General features: G+C 43.4%; 1 protein-coding gene across 1 annotated transcript; it reads left to right on the top strand.

Moving 5' to 3' along the window:
- Positions 1-2,716: 2,716 nt before the first annotated feature.
- sirt6 (sirtuin 6) lies at positions 2,717-12,887 on the top strand. The gene is made up of 8 exons (XM_084183656.1): positions 2,717-3,054; positions 3,522-3,649; positions 4,932-5,114; positions 5,623-5,682; positions 6,537-6,632; positions 7,852-7,932; positions 10,522-10,645; positions 11,520-12,887. Exons 1-8 carry the CDS (start codon positions 2,989-2,991, stop codon positions 11,931-11,933), a joined length of 1,152 nt encoding a protein of 383 aa, XP_084039782.1. The 5' UTR covers positions 2,717-2,988; the 3' UTR covers positions 11,934-12,887.
- The last annotated feature ends 3,621 nt before the right edge of the window (positions 12,888-16,508 follow it).

Genomic DNA, 16,508 nt, shown 5'->3' with positions numbered 1-16,508 from the left:
TCAAGTCTTCTTGGGTATGACGCTACAGGCTTGGCACACCTGTATTTGGGGAGTTTCTCCCATTCTTCTCTGCAGATTCTCTCAAGCTCTGTCAGGTTGGATGGGGAGCATCACTGAACAGCTATTTTCAGGTCTCTCCAGAGACGTTCGATCAGGTTCAAGTCCGGGCTCTGGCTGGACATTCAGAGACTTGTCCTGAAGCCACTCCTGCGTTGTCTTGGCTGTGTGCTTAGGGTCGTTGTCCTGTTGGAAGGTGAACCATCGCCCCAGTCTGAGGTCCTGAGTGCTCTGGAGCAGGTTTTCATCAAGGATCTCTCTGTACTTTGCTCCGTTCATCTTTCCCTTGATCCTGACTAGTCTCCCAGTCCCTGCTGCTGAAAAACATCCCCACAGCATGATGCTGCCACCACCATGCTTCATCGTAGGGATGGTGCCAGGCAGGGGCGGTGTGTTCATTAGGGCGATATGGGCGACGCACTGCCAAACGGGAAAAGGAAGGGATTTTTTTTCTAATCAATTATATCACGGCAACAGTAGTTATCAGTGTTCTAATCTAGACGTCTGATCTGCCACTAAATGTCCAATCAGGCTAAAGTCGTGCTTCAAATGGCCCCGACCCTTTTGGGGCGATTTCAGTCAGGTTGAAAATCGCCCCAGAAGTCTCTCATAGACTCTCATGTAAAATCTTTTTTTTTTCAAATATCAGAGCTTTCAATACAATCTCTGTGGGTTCCGGGAGGGCTTGCACTTACGCGCTTTCGTCATACGTAACATAACCATGAACGTAACTAAGAAAAGAGCGGGTAGCAGCGTCAATCAATTCACGTACTACTGTCAAGATGGCTAGCGTTCAGTGCAACTCGATTGTCTCTTTGAAAGAAGTTCCTTTTTGTCGGCGAACAAATCAAGATAAATTGGCAACGAAACAATTAGGACCTCCCAGACCAAATTTAATAATTCAACAGGTTTCTACTAAAGGGGGAAAGTCCTACACCCGAGGATTTTCCAAAAATTGGTACGAACGAAAAACCTGGCTAGCAGGCTGCGATGTAGCTAATGCAGTCTTCTGCTACCCCTGCTTACTCTTTCACTCTGAAGGCGGCACGGCAGACAGCACCGCTTGGACAGCGACTGGTGTAACGGACATGCACCATCTTTCAGAAAAGATTAAGAAACATGAGCTGTCAAAGACCCACATGGATAGCTGTTTGAGATTGTCTGCTTTGGGGAGAGTGAACATTTCCACTCAACTGGATGAGGGATACAGGCTAGCTGTCCGCCGCCACAACGATGAGGTTAGCAAGAACCGCCACATCCTCAGCCGGCTAATCCAGTGTGTGAAGTTTTGCGGAGTGTTTGAGTTAGCTTTGCGAGGCAAAGATGAAACTGAGGGCTCCACCAACCCTGGTATTTTTCTTGGACTTGTCAACTTTGTGGCACAATTAGATGAGGTGTTTTATGGAAATGCATATTGTTTATGCAGTGTTGAGGAATGTGAAAGAACACCCTTGATTATTTTTTACTGTGATAACTTATTTTGCTTTTGTAAGCCAACACTTTTGAGATCAGTCAATAAATGCTTCTGGTATTGACTTATATGCTGCCCCTGTCTTCATGTTGTTGCTGGACATATCTTTTTTAAAATGTGTGTAGGTCACCTAAATCATCAGAAAAATTGCCCCCCCTGAGAATTTTTTCAGGAGCCGCCACTGGTGCCAGGTTAAATCTGGTTTCATCAGACCAGAGAATCTTGTTTCTCATGGTGTGAGAGTCCTTTAGGTGCCTTTTGGCAAACTCCAAGCGGGCTGTCATGTGCCTTTTACTGAGGAGTGGCTTCCATCTGGCCACTCTACCATAAAGGCCTGATTGGTGGAGAGCTTCAGAGATGGTTGCCCTTCTGGAAGGTTATCTCTTCTCGACAGAGGAAGTCTGGAGCTCCGTCAGAGAGACCATTGGGTTCTTGGTCACCTCCCTGACCAAGGCCCTCCCTACACATTTTCTCAAATATCATATATGGACATAGATATTGGGACCCAGTAATGACTCCCCTCAACCTAGCATAAGCACGAAGGACATGGCTTTTAATCTTCTTCCCATTAAGCTTTTCCATTTGCAGAATCTTCCCTTGCTGATCCTGGCTACCACAAAATATTAACATTCTACCATTTCCAATGAACCGGGCTAATTTGACTTCACATATCTCTTTCTCTACAGCATTGGTTAGTCAGATAGGATTTAAATGAGGCCCTGTAGTCTCATCAAACACCATCACCACTTTCCACTCCAACACATTATAACCATTGCTTCCTAACTTGGCCCTCTTTATGCTTTCTTTACAAATGTTACACTGCTTTCAGTATCATGATTTCTCTTCATATGTCTTTCCACTACAGACCATTTCGGTCCTTGACCCTCATCCTCCTGCTCCACATCATCAGAACTGTGATCCATATTGTTCACATCCCAGAACAGCTGTTGCTTCTCCAACCTTTTCTCCATTTCCTCCATTTCGTTCGCACTACTCGCCGCCATTTCGGCTGTCAGACTTCCAAACTTCCCACACACCAACAACTCATTCACCAAGTCGAAGGTCCCACTCGTTCATTTTGCTTGAACTCGGTAGCTGAAGTCCTACTCGTTTCAAAATTGCCCGCCTGGAAGTACCGGAAATGCTCGAAGGACGCTTCGTCCGGCCACTGGGCTTCCTCTCACCACCATATGTGGTGAGTGGAAACGCCAAATGGATGCTTCACATTTATACATCCGGTAAAATATCTGTCTCATTGTTCTCTCTGCACGACAGCCACGGCAAATAACTAATCAGTGATTTTGAGTGGAATCGTCCCTTATAGATGACGTCACCAATCTGGGTCAACAACGAGCAAGTGGGCTGGTTTTCAGAAAGGAACAAAAGTGAATTGCGTTGAATGCGAATATTTACGAGAGCATTGAGGTTTATTTCTGAGTTTTTGTTGAGGAGCTGCAGTTATGTCTGTAAACTACGCCGCTGGACTGTCAACATATGCGGACAAAGGTGTATGCGGGCTCCCCGAGGTAAACACCCAGGCAGGCGTTAGCTAGCTAGCTAAGTTACTATTAGCTACAAAGCTTTTCGAGGATCCCCTCTAGCCAGAAGTGAACCTACTACCGGAGCAATATATATTCCCACTGCCAATATACACGACGTTCAAAACTAGCTAGCTAGTACTATTCTAGCACTGTTGTGGTTACACACTAAAGCTAACATGGACGCCAGTGTAGTGTTCCCCCTACCATTACTTTGTTGTTGCTGCCGCCCCGAGTTCCCTTTGGCATGTTCTGAGATGTTCTCCACACACTGCATCTGGCACCCCACTGAAATAGATGTCTAACCTGCCCTGTTCCCCCCTAAACAAACACTACCCTCTAAACTCTCCTTCTTACTGTTCCCACCCCATCCTGTCCTCTCATCTTCCACCCCATCCTCTTCACTCTCCCCCCTGCTCTGCCCCGTTATCTCCCCATCCCCTTCTCTCTCCCAGTCATTTGACAGTAAAGAGGAGTTGAAGGGGAAGGTGGAGGCTCTGGCCCAGCTGATTAGGGAGTCCCAGTACCTGGTGGTCCACTCTGGGGCAGGCATCAGCACCTCTTCAGGCATACCTGACTTCAGGTAAGACCATTACCCTGTACCGCTCAACCACTCAGAGAGCATCTCAATAGGCTAAAGAAGCACCCTCTCCTCCACCTCTCCTTGGTTGTAAAGGCTTGGTTCATGGCTATGCTGAACTGACAGAGGATTTGGCCAGTTTAGAAATGTATTTATTATACCAGTAAAGGCCCATTTCTCTCAAATGGAAGATGGAAGGATGCATTTTCAAATGATTCAAGTCAGAAAATAGGAAATGTGAGTCAACATCAACCTCTTATTTGGCTGCAGTACTGCGGTATCAGCAAAGGAGGGCAGTATAGGCTAGCTCTGTTACGTTTTAGTCATTTAGCAGATGCTCTTATCCAGAGCGACTTACAGTTAGTGAGTGCGTACATTTTTCATACCAGAGCAATGATTGTACTGTAGTCTTGGCTGGATCTCTGTGATGTTGACTTTCACACCAACGTTCTAACGTTTTCTTTCACATTACTTGTCATTACAATCTCATTCATATTCTCTCTCTCTGCTTGTGTCTTCACTCGTTTCCTCTTTTCCCCATCTCTGCTGTGAGGAGTGTGTAAGTCGCTCTGGATAAGAGCGTCTGCTAAATGACTAAAATGTAAATGTAATGTGTGTAGTAAACACAAGGGACAAGATGACTGTTAGCGGCAGCGCTCTCCTCAACTCTAGCGGACGTTACATTCATATTTCATTAATCAGCCGGCTTGTCTCTTTGTCATTCTGGTTTGTCTGCCTGCCTGTCTGTTTGTCAGGGAGATATGGCCTTGAATTGAATTAATGGTCCATTACTGAAAAACCTAGGCATAAAAAGTACACGTTCCCCCCTAAAGCCAATTAGCAGACTTTCATTGCTCTTCATGTCCTGCTGCCCTTTTCTCTAAAAGATAAGTACGTAATACCTGGCTGACGTACTCCTGTAGCCTAACGACTGTTAGACTGTCTTACCAAATGGCTGAGTAGCTTTGATCTGGTCAGAGCAGACAATAAGTCACACAGTGAGAGGTGAGAGAGCGGGGGCTGTGTAAGTTAAAAGAGAATGGGAAAGAGGAGAATGCTAAGGCCTTCATTCTGTATTCTCAGAATGTCTCGCTCTGCCTCTTGCGTAGAAATGCGTCTCTTACCTTTTGAAGCCTGGCAGCTACCACAACAGAGATGCCACAATTTACTACAGAGATGTCGAGAGATTGCTTGACAGTGTCTTGTATGTTGCCCTGTCATAACCTTAGACTGTGTGTGTGTTTGTACACACCTCTCACACTTCTACGTTGTCTCCCTCTCTCAGGGGTCCCAAAGGCGTGTGGACCATGGAGGAGAGGGGCGAGTCTCCCCACTTTGACACCACATTCGAGGAAGCCCGGCCCAGCCTCACTCACATGGCCCTGCTGGGGCTGCATAGAGCCAGCTACCTCAAATACCTCATCAGCCAGAATGTGGACGGCCTCCACGTCCGGTCCGGCTTCCCCAGGTAACACTCCCTTGCAAAAGAGAGACTGTCTCTCAATGTGTTTTTCGTGGTTAAATAAAATATAAAAACTGCTATACTATCCCAATGGAACACTACAATCATTCTCTGACCAGGACCCGAATTTACCAAGTGTCTCAGAGTAGAAATGCAGATCTAGGAACAGTTTAGCCTTTTAGATCATACATAATAAGATTCTATGGACAGGAGGGACTTGATTCTAGATCAGCACTCCTACTCTAAAGACTCTTTGTGAATAAGCCCTGGTCTCTCATGTGAATAGGATTTCATAGAATTGGAACAGCTACAGCTAGAGAGCGAAATCAAAACGATTCAATACATTAGCAGGAGAATACCATTATTCCAATCCATATGGTATTCAGTTGGGAAGGAAATGCTAAACTAAAGTACTCCATTGCTTCAACACTCTCATTTAAATTCATATAAATTGTTTATTGTCAATAACATACTTATTTGAAATAAGCAGTCTCTGTTTCTCTTTCTGATTCAGGGATCTGCTCTCTGAGTTGCATGGGAACATGTTCGTGGAGGAGTGTGGGAAGTGTGGCAAGTACGTCAGTTCAAACCACTCTTTGTGAAAGATGTACCACACGACGAATTCAAAAGCATCGAAGTGTTATGAACTTCACATTAGAATGAAAGCGTACCGAAACACAGTTCAGCCCATTTTGAACAAAAATAGTTATTTTGTGTGCTCTCAACTGGTTAATTCATGCTAAACCCACTGTCTTTGTCACACATACACACACGTCATATAAAAGCCAGATTGATTAACCCTGCACTGGTTTTAGTTGATGCTAATCCTTTTCATTTTCATTTTTTTTACATGGGTCTCCCGGTCGCGGCCGGCTGCAACACAGCCCAGGATCGAACCCAGATCTGTAGTGACGCCTCTAGCACTGCGATGCAGTGCCTTAGACCGCTGCGTCACTCGGGAGGCATTGATGCTAATTCTAATCTAAATTATAATCTAAATCTGCTAACACTGTTTGCCTACCTCAACTGTCAATTCCACAAAAATAAACAAGAATAGACAGACTTCTCTCTTTCCATATGTTAACAACCTGAGGCAACTTGGGCAAGGGAGGCTGGCTTGTAAGCAGGGAAAACCATTCCAGCAGCATATTAATAGGGATCACTTTTCTGGCCTTCAGCCACCATCTGTACTCCACTACACGGGCATGACAACAGCAGCGAAGCATTTACGTCAGCCACCTCACACGCTCTTTAAACTCTTTGAAATGTGTTTGTTCGCTGATCTGTTTTGATAACGGTCACCTGTAAAGTGGCACTGCCCATCAGAGTTAAACTATTTCATTATATGGCACTGGCTCACTGAAGGTTCTTTACCAGTAACTCAAGGTGAAAGGTATCACAGGTTCTGATGGATGTGTGGTTTTTCAGGCAGTATGTGCGGGAAAAGGTGATTGGTGTAATGGGGCTGAAACCCACTGGAAAATACTGTGAGGAGGTCCGGGGAAGAGGACTCAGGGCCTGCAGGTAACACACACACACACTGGGGATTACTCATACAGCTTCACCGTCTTGGTATTTCGGAGAAATACAATAATCCAAAACACTGATAAAATATCAGAGATCATCACACTGTATCAGTACATAGCCAGGTACAGTACCTTGCAAAAGTATTCAGCCCCCTTGATGTTTTCACTATTTTGTTGCATTACTACCTGTAATTTAAAAGGATTTTTATTTGGATTTCATGTAATGGACATACACAAAATAGTCCAAATTGGTGAAGTGAAATGAAAAAAATAACTTGTTTCAAAAAATTCAAAAAAATAAATAACAGAAAAGTGGTGCGTGCATATGTATTCACCCCCTTTGCTATGAAGCCCCTAAAAAAGATTGTGTGCAACCAATTACCTTCAGAAGTCACATAATTAGTTAAATAAAGTCCACCTGTGTGCAATCTAAGTGTCACATGATCTTGTCACATGATCTCAGTGTATATATACACCTGTTCTGAAAGGCCCCAGAGTCTGCAACACCACTAAGCAAGGGGCACCACCAAGCAAGTGGCACCATGAAGACCAAGGAGCTCTCCAAACAGGTCAGGGATAATGTTGTGGAGAAGTACAGATCAGAGTTGGGTTATAAAAAAAATATTCAGAAACTTTGAACATCCCACGGAGCACCATTAAATCCATTATTTAAAAATGGAAAGAATATGGCACCACAACAAACCTGCCAAGAGAGGGCCTTCCACCAAAACTCACGGACCAGGCAAGGAGGGCATTAATCAGAGAGGCAACAAAGACACCAAAGATAACCCTGAAGGAGCTGCAAAGCTCCACAGCGGAGATTGGAGTATCTGTCCATAGGACCACTTTAAGCCTAACACTCCACAGCGCTGGCCTTTATGGAAGAGTGGCCAGAAAAAAGCCATTGCTTAAAGAAATAAAATAAGCAAACATGTTTGGTGTTCGCCAAAAGGCATGTGGGTGACTCCCCAAACATATGGAAGAAGGTACTCTGGTCAGATGAGACAAAAATGTAGCTCATGTTTTCAGTTTTTTGGTCTTATTTCTTGTTTGTTTCAAAAGAAAAAATATTTTGCATCTTCAAGGCATGTTGTGTAAATCAATTTTAATTGCATGTTGTATGGCAACAAAATAGGATAAATGCCAAGGGGGGTGAATACTTTCGCAAGCCACTGTATCTGCTAAGAAATTACCCTAAAATGTGTGTGTTCACACAGGGGGAAGCTCATCAGTACCATACTGGACTGGGAGGACGCTCTGCCTGACAAAGACCTCAACAGAGCCGAAGAAGCTAGCAGGTAAAAGAAAAAGGACAGAGAGAGAACAAAAGCAGAGCACCTCCTTAAATAAGTAAGGGTCTTTGTGTTGGCCGTGTAGGTCAGAATGTTAGTTAACCTGTGTGTAACATATTGACCTGTATTATGATGGCACAGAGGCATACATAAGATTATCTATTGATGTGCACAGATCCTTGTTGGCCCTGACCTACAGTGGGGAGAACAAGTATTTGATACATACAATGTGATTTTCTGGATTTTTGTTTTAGATTCCGTCTCTCACAGTTGAAGTGTACCTATGATAAAAATTACAGACCTCTACATGCTTTGTAAGTAGGAAAACCTGCAAAATCGGCAGTGTATCAAATACTTGTTCTCCCCACTGTATCTTGGTGTTTGAATGGCATTTTGAGGCAAGCTAAGTAGCCAATAGGCAGATAATGTAATAATTTGTCTGATTCTCTGTAGTAATGGTATGGGAATAATAATTGCATCAAACAACACAACAACATTTTCAGTCACCTACTTATCTAAAGGACAAGTGGATAAACAGGTTAATGTCAAGCCCTGCATGTTTTTTTCAAGTCTCATGGAATGTAGTCCTACATTGAACAACACACATTGGCTGCTACTGCAGGCTGAAAGATAGAACAGCTATTTCCATGTTAAAATGTTATGGGATGCATTTTCTCCCCCGTTTTTTAATGGTAGGCCACTCTGGTAGGCCTACGTTATGATCAAATAGCCACAGTAGCCTACTTGGCGATTGTTAAAACGGTGACTTCAAGCAGGTACAGCCTCAGTGTCCACAGTAAATGCTCGCTGGAAGTTTTCTTTGGGTGGGAGCAGTCCCTGGGACTGAACACCTCCCTCTGCAACTGGATCCTGGACTGGTGGTAGGGTAGGCAACATCATCTCTGCCATGCTGACCCTCAACACGGGGGCCTCACAGGGGGGTGTTTTTTGTCCCCTCGTGTGTTTTTGTTCTGCCTTATGTTATTTTTAGTATTACATTGTTATTGATTACTGCATTGTTGGGTTTAGAGCTTGCAAGAACAGTATTTCACTGTACTTGTGCATGTGACATTAACTTAACACAGCATACAGGGCATTCGGAAAGTATTCAGTCCCCTAGACTTTTTTCAAAATTTGTTACGTTACAGCCTTATTCTAAAATTGATTAAAAAAAAAAAAAATCCTCCTCAAGCTACACACAATACCCAATAATGACAAAGCGAAAACAGTTTTTTAGATTTTTTTGCAAATTTATAAAAAAACAAAACAGAAATACCTTATTTACATAAGTAGTCAGACTCCACCTGTGGTAAATTCAATTGATTGGACATGATTTGGAAAGGCACACACAGTGCATGTCAGAGCAAAAACCAAGCCATGAGGTTGAAGGAATTGTCCGTAGAGCTCCGAGACAGGATTGTGTCCAGGCACAGAACTGGGAAAGGTACCAAAACATTTCTGCAGCATTGAAGGTCCCCAAGAACATCATTCTTAAATGGAAGAAGTTTGGAACCACCAAGACTCTTCTTAGAGCTGGTTACCTGGCCAAACTGAGCAATCAGGGGAGACAAGCCTTGGTCAGGGAGGTGACCAAGAACCAGATGGTCACTCTGACAGAGCTTCAGAGTTCCTCTGTGGAGATGGGAGAACCTTCCAGAAGGACAATCATCTCTGCAGCACTCCACCAATCAGGCTTTTATGGTAGAGTGGTCAGACGGAAGCCAATCCTCAGTAAAAGGCCCATGACAGCCCACTTGGAGTTTGCCAAAAGGCACCTAAAGACTCTCAGACCATGAGAAACAAGATTCTCTGGTCTGATGAAACCAAGATTGAACTCTTTTGCCTGAATGCTAAGCTTCACATCTGGAGGAAACCTGGCACCATCCCTACGGTGAAGCATGGTGGTGACAGCTGTGGGGATGTTTTTCAGGGGCAGGGACTGGGAGACTAGTCAGGATCGAGAGAAAGATGAACGGAGCAAAGTACAGAGAGGTCTTTGACGAAAACCTGCTCCAGAGCGCTCAGGACCTCAGACTGGGGTGAAGGTTCACCTTCCAACAGGACAACGACCCTAAGCACACAGCCAAGACAATGCAGGAGTAGCTTCGGGACAAGTCTCTGAATGTCCCAGCCAGTGCCTGGACTTGAACCCGATAGAACATCTCTGGAGAGACCTGAAAATAGCTGTGCAGCGACTCTCCCAATCCAACCTGACAGAGCTTGAGAGGATCTGCAGAGAAGAATGGGAGAAATTCCCCAAGTACAAGTGTGCCAAAGAAGACTCGAGGCTGTAATCACTGCCAAAGTTGCTTCAACAAAGTACTGAGTGAAGGGTCTGAATACTTACGTAAATGTGATGTTTCAAATGTTTTTATTTTTAATACATTTACAAAACTTTCTAACAACCTGTTTTTGCTTTGTCATTATGGGGTATTGTGTGTAGATTGATTGAGGAAAACGTTACAAAATGTGGAAAAAGTCAAGGGGTCTGAATACTTTCCGAATGCACTTTATATAGCAGGTTCTAAGGTGGTGGACCTGGTTGGTTGTAGGTAATGATTATGGGTAATGTAGTTTTGTTGTTTCTCTGTCTAGGCGGGCCGACCTGGCGCTGACCCTGGGTACCTCTCTGCAGATCAAGCCCAGCGGAGACCTGCCCCTCTTCACCAAACGCAAGGGGGGCAAGGTGGTCATCGTCAACCTTCAGCCCACCAAACACGTGAGTCTCGCACGCCACACACAAACTCCAACTTACAAAACACGAGTGACGCACACACACTTACCCACATATACACACACACACACACACACACACAACCGTAGTAGCACTCACACACACTCAAAACAATCTGTGCACCACTAAACAGACACGCACACAAACTTCAACTTACACGTAATTAACAAACTAACACACTGCATCCTATAAAAAGCTATATAAAGAGCTGCGAACATGAACACCATAGCGGCCGATTTCCACAAATGATGTAGAAAGAGAATGAGATGTAAATTGTTAGCACAGTTCAAATCAACTAGCCCACATATGTTTACAGCCTATTATCTTCAGAACGTTCCTATTGTCACATAGAACCGTGTAATTCTAAGGTCTGGTGTCCTACAGAAGTTTCAAGTTAGAAATAGAACCCAGCCGCATGAATAATTCAGCCAATGTGTTCAGTGAGATCACACTTGATTAATGACTCGACACATTCTCACAGCTAATCCTACTGCAGGACCTTTAGAAAGTTTGGAGACAATTCATTGATGGCTTATGTTCCGTAAGGAATACAAAGGTATACGTAAGAAGTTTAGAGAGTTGACATACTGAACTTCTGTAGATGCAGTATCGTCTAGATGTCTATTCCTGCACTTGTCTGGGTGGTTTCACCCTTAAAGGTGGACAAGTAACATTTTTGCAGCTGACTGATCTCATTTTGAGGGCCTGTAGTTTTTTTTGATCAGGTCACATCACATGGTAAGTTTAAACTCCTTTCCTGGCCCTTCTGTCATTTGTCTTCTGCAAACACTGACGTGGTAGGAACTAGGTTGTTGTTACTGGTAGAGGTCTCAAGCTTGTGTTTGTTTCTGTCTGGCAGGACAAGCACGCGCACCTGCGTATCAACGGTTATGTGGACGAGGTTATGAGCCAGCTGATGGAGCTGCTGGGATTGGACATTCCAAAGTGGGACGGGCCCACCGTCTGTGAGAGCTCCACCCCTGACCAGAAACCACTTCCTGCCATCTCTACAAAGAAGGAAGTGAAGAAGGGGCTGAGGAAAGAGGGTAAAAGGGAGGGCAGGAAAAGACTAGCAGAACCAAAGAAGGAAGAGGAGGATGAAGAGAAAATTGCAGTAAAGAAAGAGAGGGCGGAACCACCAACGGAAGAGCATGAGAAAGATCTCCAGGCCTTGACTGACTCTAGCCCTGTCCCAGTCCAAACACAGAACCAGGACCTGTCCAGAGTTGGAAGAGACCAGAACGAAACCAGCTCCCCAACCCTCTCCCTCTGACAGTTCAGACAGCCCCCAAGAGCCCAACAGAGTAAAGAATTAGCCAGTAGTGTCTTAGTAGTGTACCCCCAACCCATCAGTTCTTATACACACTGACCCAGAACAATGGTAGCCAGCTGCCTGGGACCAATGCAGAAAGGTCTGTATAGGTGAGAATGTATACCTCTGACAGAACATAGGGAAGGATCGATAAAGTACCAGGGAGAACCAGCAGGACTACGGCTCTCTAGTGAACATTTCTCAGCAATACAGAAATAGAGAAGGGAAAGAAGAGCCTTGAATATAATAGTAATCCGACCATGAAAGACATGTACACTAGAAGAGTCAGAGCAAGGCCACCCAACACCACACAATCACCCATACTTAAAATGTATACATGCATGACTGTAAGTTGCTTTGGATAAAAGCGTCTGCTAAATGGCATATATTATATATCATATTACATTACAAACACAGCTAGGTGAGGCATGGGTCAAGCACACACTTAGAACACTGTAGTAGAGCAGAATAGTGTCTTACAGAGGTGGCTATCGGGTGGAAATTGAAGGCAGGTGTTGTGAAATGTTATAAAGTAACATTGATTTTGCCATAGAGCTAGCATACATGATCAAATCGGGTTTATTCAGAGTAAAGACACTTTATTTAGTGATGGGCATAACACTGGGATTTCTAATGCAGTCTAAATTTGTACAGACATTCTAGAATAGTTTTTCGCCCCGCAACTCAGTAGCTCCTTCCTATCTCTGCCAGTGAGATAACATCATGGATATTTTATTTTGACAGCTGGTGGGTTTTGTGTCATTGCATACTCTGCTTCTTGTCACTGTCAAGCCATCTGTCCTAGTTTACCTAATCGTTAGCTTTGATTTAGAAAATACATTCTGTAGTTTGTTGCAACCTTGTTTATTTCAGTAAAATGTTTTGTAGATGTTTTGTAATAAACACTTGATTGTCGCTGTGTGTGTCAGTATCTAAGAGGTGTTTGTGTGCATGGTGTCCTAATTTTTATGTATGGTTTGTGCTTGGTCCATTTAGCTCAAGTGTTCTGCTTGGCAAACCCAGTGCCCTTGTGGTAAATGCATGTGCTACGCTTGTGTGAGGGGACACTGCTTGCACCCATCTGACCTCATCAGATTCAAGGGAAGTGTCCAGGTTTGTTAGGGACTAGAGACACCAGAGCCCTATACTACCAAGCAGGTTTGAGGAGTTGGCAAGGTAACTTTGGTCAACTGAGTTCAACTCGGTCACAGGAAAGTGGCTAACCTTTTAGGGAGGTACGTTTCTATGGCAACGAATCCTTCAGAACTGACCTGCTACAGGGGCAGGCAAACTCCACTTACCCTGAATGAAATGACTAAGCTGCGAGTTGAGGACCAATGAAATCCGATTCCCTTCCTCGTAAAGATTGCGTCATCATCCCCTTTATTTGAGGAAAACGACTGATATTTTATTATATTTTATTTTATTCAAAATTGTCATTAAAATACCTATCACATTACACATTAAGTAATGACAGGATATATTTGGAAGTTTACCACAGTAAAAATTGTATGACTTTATAACATTATTTTATTGATAGGAGGGGAAAAGGTGCTTGTGCATTTATAAGCACAACAAAGCCACATCAAAGACGGCATTAACGCTACGTAATAAAAGAAAAGCCTATTTCACACCATAGCCTGCTGAATTTGCAAGATAACTTTTCTTTCATGTTGATTTCTGCAAAGAATTTAAATGCTGAGTGGCTGGGTCTCCTCATTCATGATCTCAAGGGCAAGGTGTATCATGTCCAAGATCTTGGCCAGGATTGTCACGTCGTCCGCATAGTCCAGATCAGTGAAGCTGAGGCTGCCATAACTGCTTCATGCGACAGTCCTTCCCATTACGAAGTTGATGGCTGTGGTAAAGATGGTAGGTGCCAGAACACAGCCCTGTCTAACGCCATTGATTAATGATGATCAATATTCTAAGTACTCAACCTGGAAATAATTGACATCTCAATATACTGTAGGTAATTATGATCTGAATCAGAACAGTTTAACACTATTTTTTGTAAGATAATACTTTGTTGGTTTTTGGCTTTGAATTATGATCATCCATGATAATCAGCAGAACTGGTAGATTGTGAAAGCAGGTCGACCCCACTTACCTCTCATTAAGGTACATTGTAAAGGTCACCAGTAAATTATTTTTGCCATAACTTTCTTAGTCCTCTTCATTCCTATGTGGAACATATGGATTCTATGAGAACAGAGGTGGTTAGAGGATGTACTGTACTCAAGTAAAACTACCATTAGTCAAAGTACATTCTACCACCATAGCTGCTGCCATGTCTTTTGTCCATAAGATTATCCCCTACAGTTTTGATTGAAACTCAAAATGTAAAACTTCATGGACCATAGTTTCTTTGTGGGAGGATAGATGTGTGTTGTTTTTGTTCTTATATGGCAATGTATTCATGAAACACAAACATTAATTTCAAGGAATGTTGTTTTGATCCATGCATTGAAAGGGGAACATCTTGTCCAAAACAATGTTTAATAACAATGTAATATCAATCACTACTACAATAGAGTGATTATGTTTTCTGTGCATCTCCAGATGGAAATCGATAATAATCACCTGTTTATAATTCACGTGCACGGATCTGCAAGATTACCTTTCTGAGCATGGCATTGTTTTTGATCTTTAATTATACAGTGGGGAGAAAAAAGTATTTAGTCAGCCACCAATTGTGCAAGTTCTCCCACTTAAAAAGATGAGAGAGGCCTGTAATTTTCATCATAGGTACACGTCAACTATGACAGACAAAATGAGGAAAAAAAATCCAGAAAATCACATTGTAGGATTTTTAATGAATTTATTTGCAAATTATGGTGGAAAATAAGTATTTGGTCACCTACAAACAAGCAAGATTTCTGGCTCTCACAGACCTGTAACTTCTTCTTTAAGAGGCTCCTCTGTCCTCCACTCGTTACCTGTATTAATGGCACCTGTTTGAACTTGTTATCAGTATAAAAGACACCTGTCCACAACCTCAAACAGTCACACTCCAAACTCCACTATGGCCAAGACCAAAGAGCTGTCAAAGGACACCAGAAACAAAATTGTAGACCTGCACCAGGCTGGGAAGACTGAATCTGCAATAGGTAAGCAGCTTGGTTTGAAGAAATCAACTGTGGGAGCAATTATTAGGAAATGGAAGACATAAAAGACCACTGATAATCTCCCTCGATCTGGGGCTCCACGCAAGATCTCACCCTGTGGGGTTAAAATGATCACAAGAACGGTGAGCAAAAATCCCAGAAGCACACGGGGGGACCTAGTGAATGACCTGCAGAGAGCTGGGACCAAAGTAACAAAGCCTACCATCAGTAACACACTACGCCGCCAGGGACTCAAATCCTGCAGTGCCAGACGTGTCCCCCTGCTTAAGCCAGTACATGTCCAGGCCTGTCTGAAATTTGCTAGAGTGCATTTGGATGATCCAGAAGAGGATTGGGAGAATGTCATATGGTCAGATGAAACCAAAATATAACTTTTTGGTAAAAACTCAACTCGTCGTGTTTGGAGGACAAAGAATTCTGAGTTGAATCCAAAGAACACCATACCTACTGTGAAGCATGGGGGTGGAAACATCATGCTTTGGGGCTGTTTTTCTGCAAAGGGACCAGGACGACTGATCCGTGTAAAGGAAAGAATGAATGGAGCCATGTATCGTGAGATTTTGAGTGAAAACCTCCTTCCATCAGCAAGGGCATTGAAGATGAAACGTGGCTGGGTCTTTCAGCATGACAATGATCCCAAACACACCGCCCGGGCAACGAAGGAGTGGCTTCGTAAGAAGCATTTCAAGGTCCTGGAGTGGCCTAGCCAGTCTCCAGATCTCAACCCCATAGAAAATCTTTGGAGGGAGTTGAAAGTCCGTGTTGCCCAGCGACAGCCCCAAAACATCACTGCTCTAGAGGAGATCTGCATGGAGGAATGGGCCAAAATACCAGCAACAGTGTGTGAAAACCTTGTGAAGACTTACAGAAAACGTTTGACCTGTGTCATTGCCAACAAAGGGTATATAACAAAGTATTGAGAAACTTTTGTTATTGACCAAATACTTATTTTCCACCATAATTTGCAAATAAATTCATTAAAAATCCTACAATGTGATTTTCTGGATTTTTTTTTCTCATTTTGTCTGTCATAGTTGACGTGTACCTATGATGAAAATTACAGGCCTCTCTCATCTTTTTAAGTGGGAGAACTTGCACAATTGGTGACTGACTAAATACTTTTTTTCCCCACTGTACATCAACATAATTTGTTTTCCTCTCATGGAAATTGATTATCTGTCTCCTACAAGTGTGTGTCAGATGGGGTTTTCACAAAGAGTAATGAATGGAAAATGCTGAATAAGCCCTAGCTACCACAGGTATACACTAAGTGTACAAAACATTAGGAACACCTTCCTAATATTGAGTTGCTCCCCCTTTTGGCCTCAGAACAGCCTCAATTCGTCGGGGCATGGACTAAAATGTGTTGAAAGCATTCCACAGGGATGCTGGCCCATGTTGACTCCAA

The sequence above is a fragment of the Coregonus lavaretus genome, assembly GCF_964263955.1.
Source record: "Coregonus lavaretus genome assembly, chromosome: 19".
In the NCBI taxonomy this organism is placed as follows: domain Eukaryota; kingdom Metazoa; phylum Chordata; class Actinopteri; order Salmoniformes; family Salmonidae; genus Coregonus; species Coregonus lavaretus.
The sequence above is the reverse complement of the archived record's forward strand: the minus strand, read 5'-3'. Positions and strand labels throughout refer to the sequence as shown.

Bases quoted from the DNA above. Each gene is read 5' to 3' on its own strand.
- sirt6 (XM_084183656.1), top strand. From the start codon at position 2,989: ATGTCTGTAAACTACGCCGCTGGACTGTCAACATATGCGGACAAAGGT. The intron at 3,055-3,521 runs GTAAACACCCAG...TCTCTCTCCCAG, and splicing joins GTGTATGCGGGCTCCCCGAG to TCATTTGACAGTAAAGAGGA. The intron at 3,650-4,931 runs GTAAGACCATTA...TCCCTCTCTCAG, and splicing joins TCAGGCATACCTGACTTCAG to GGGTCCCAAAGGCGTGTGGA.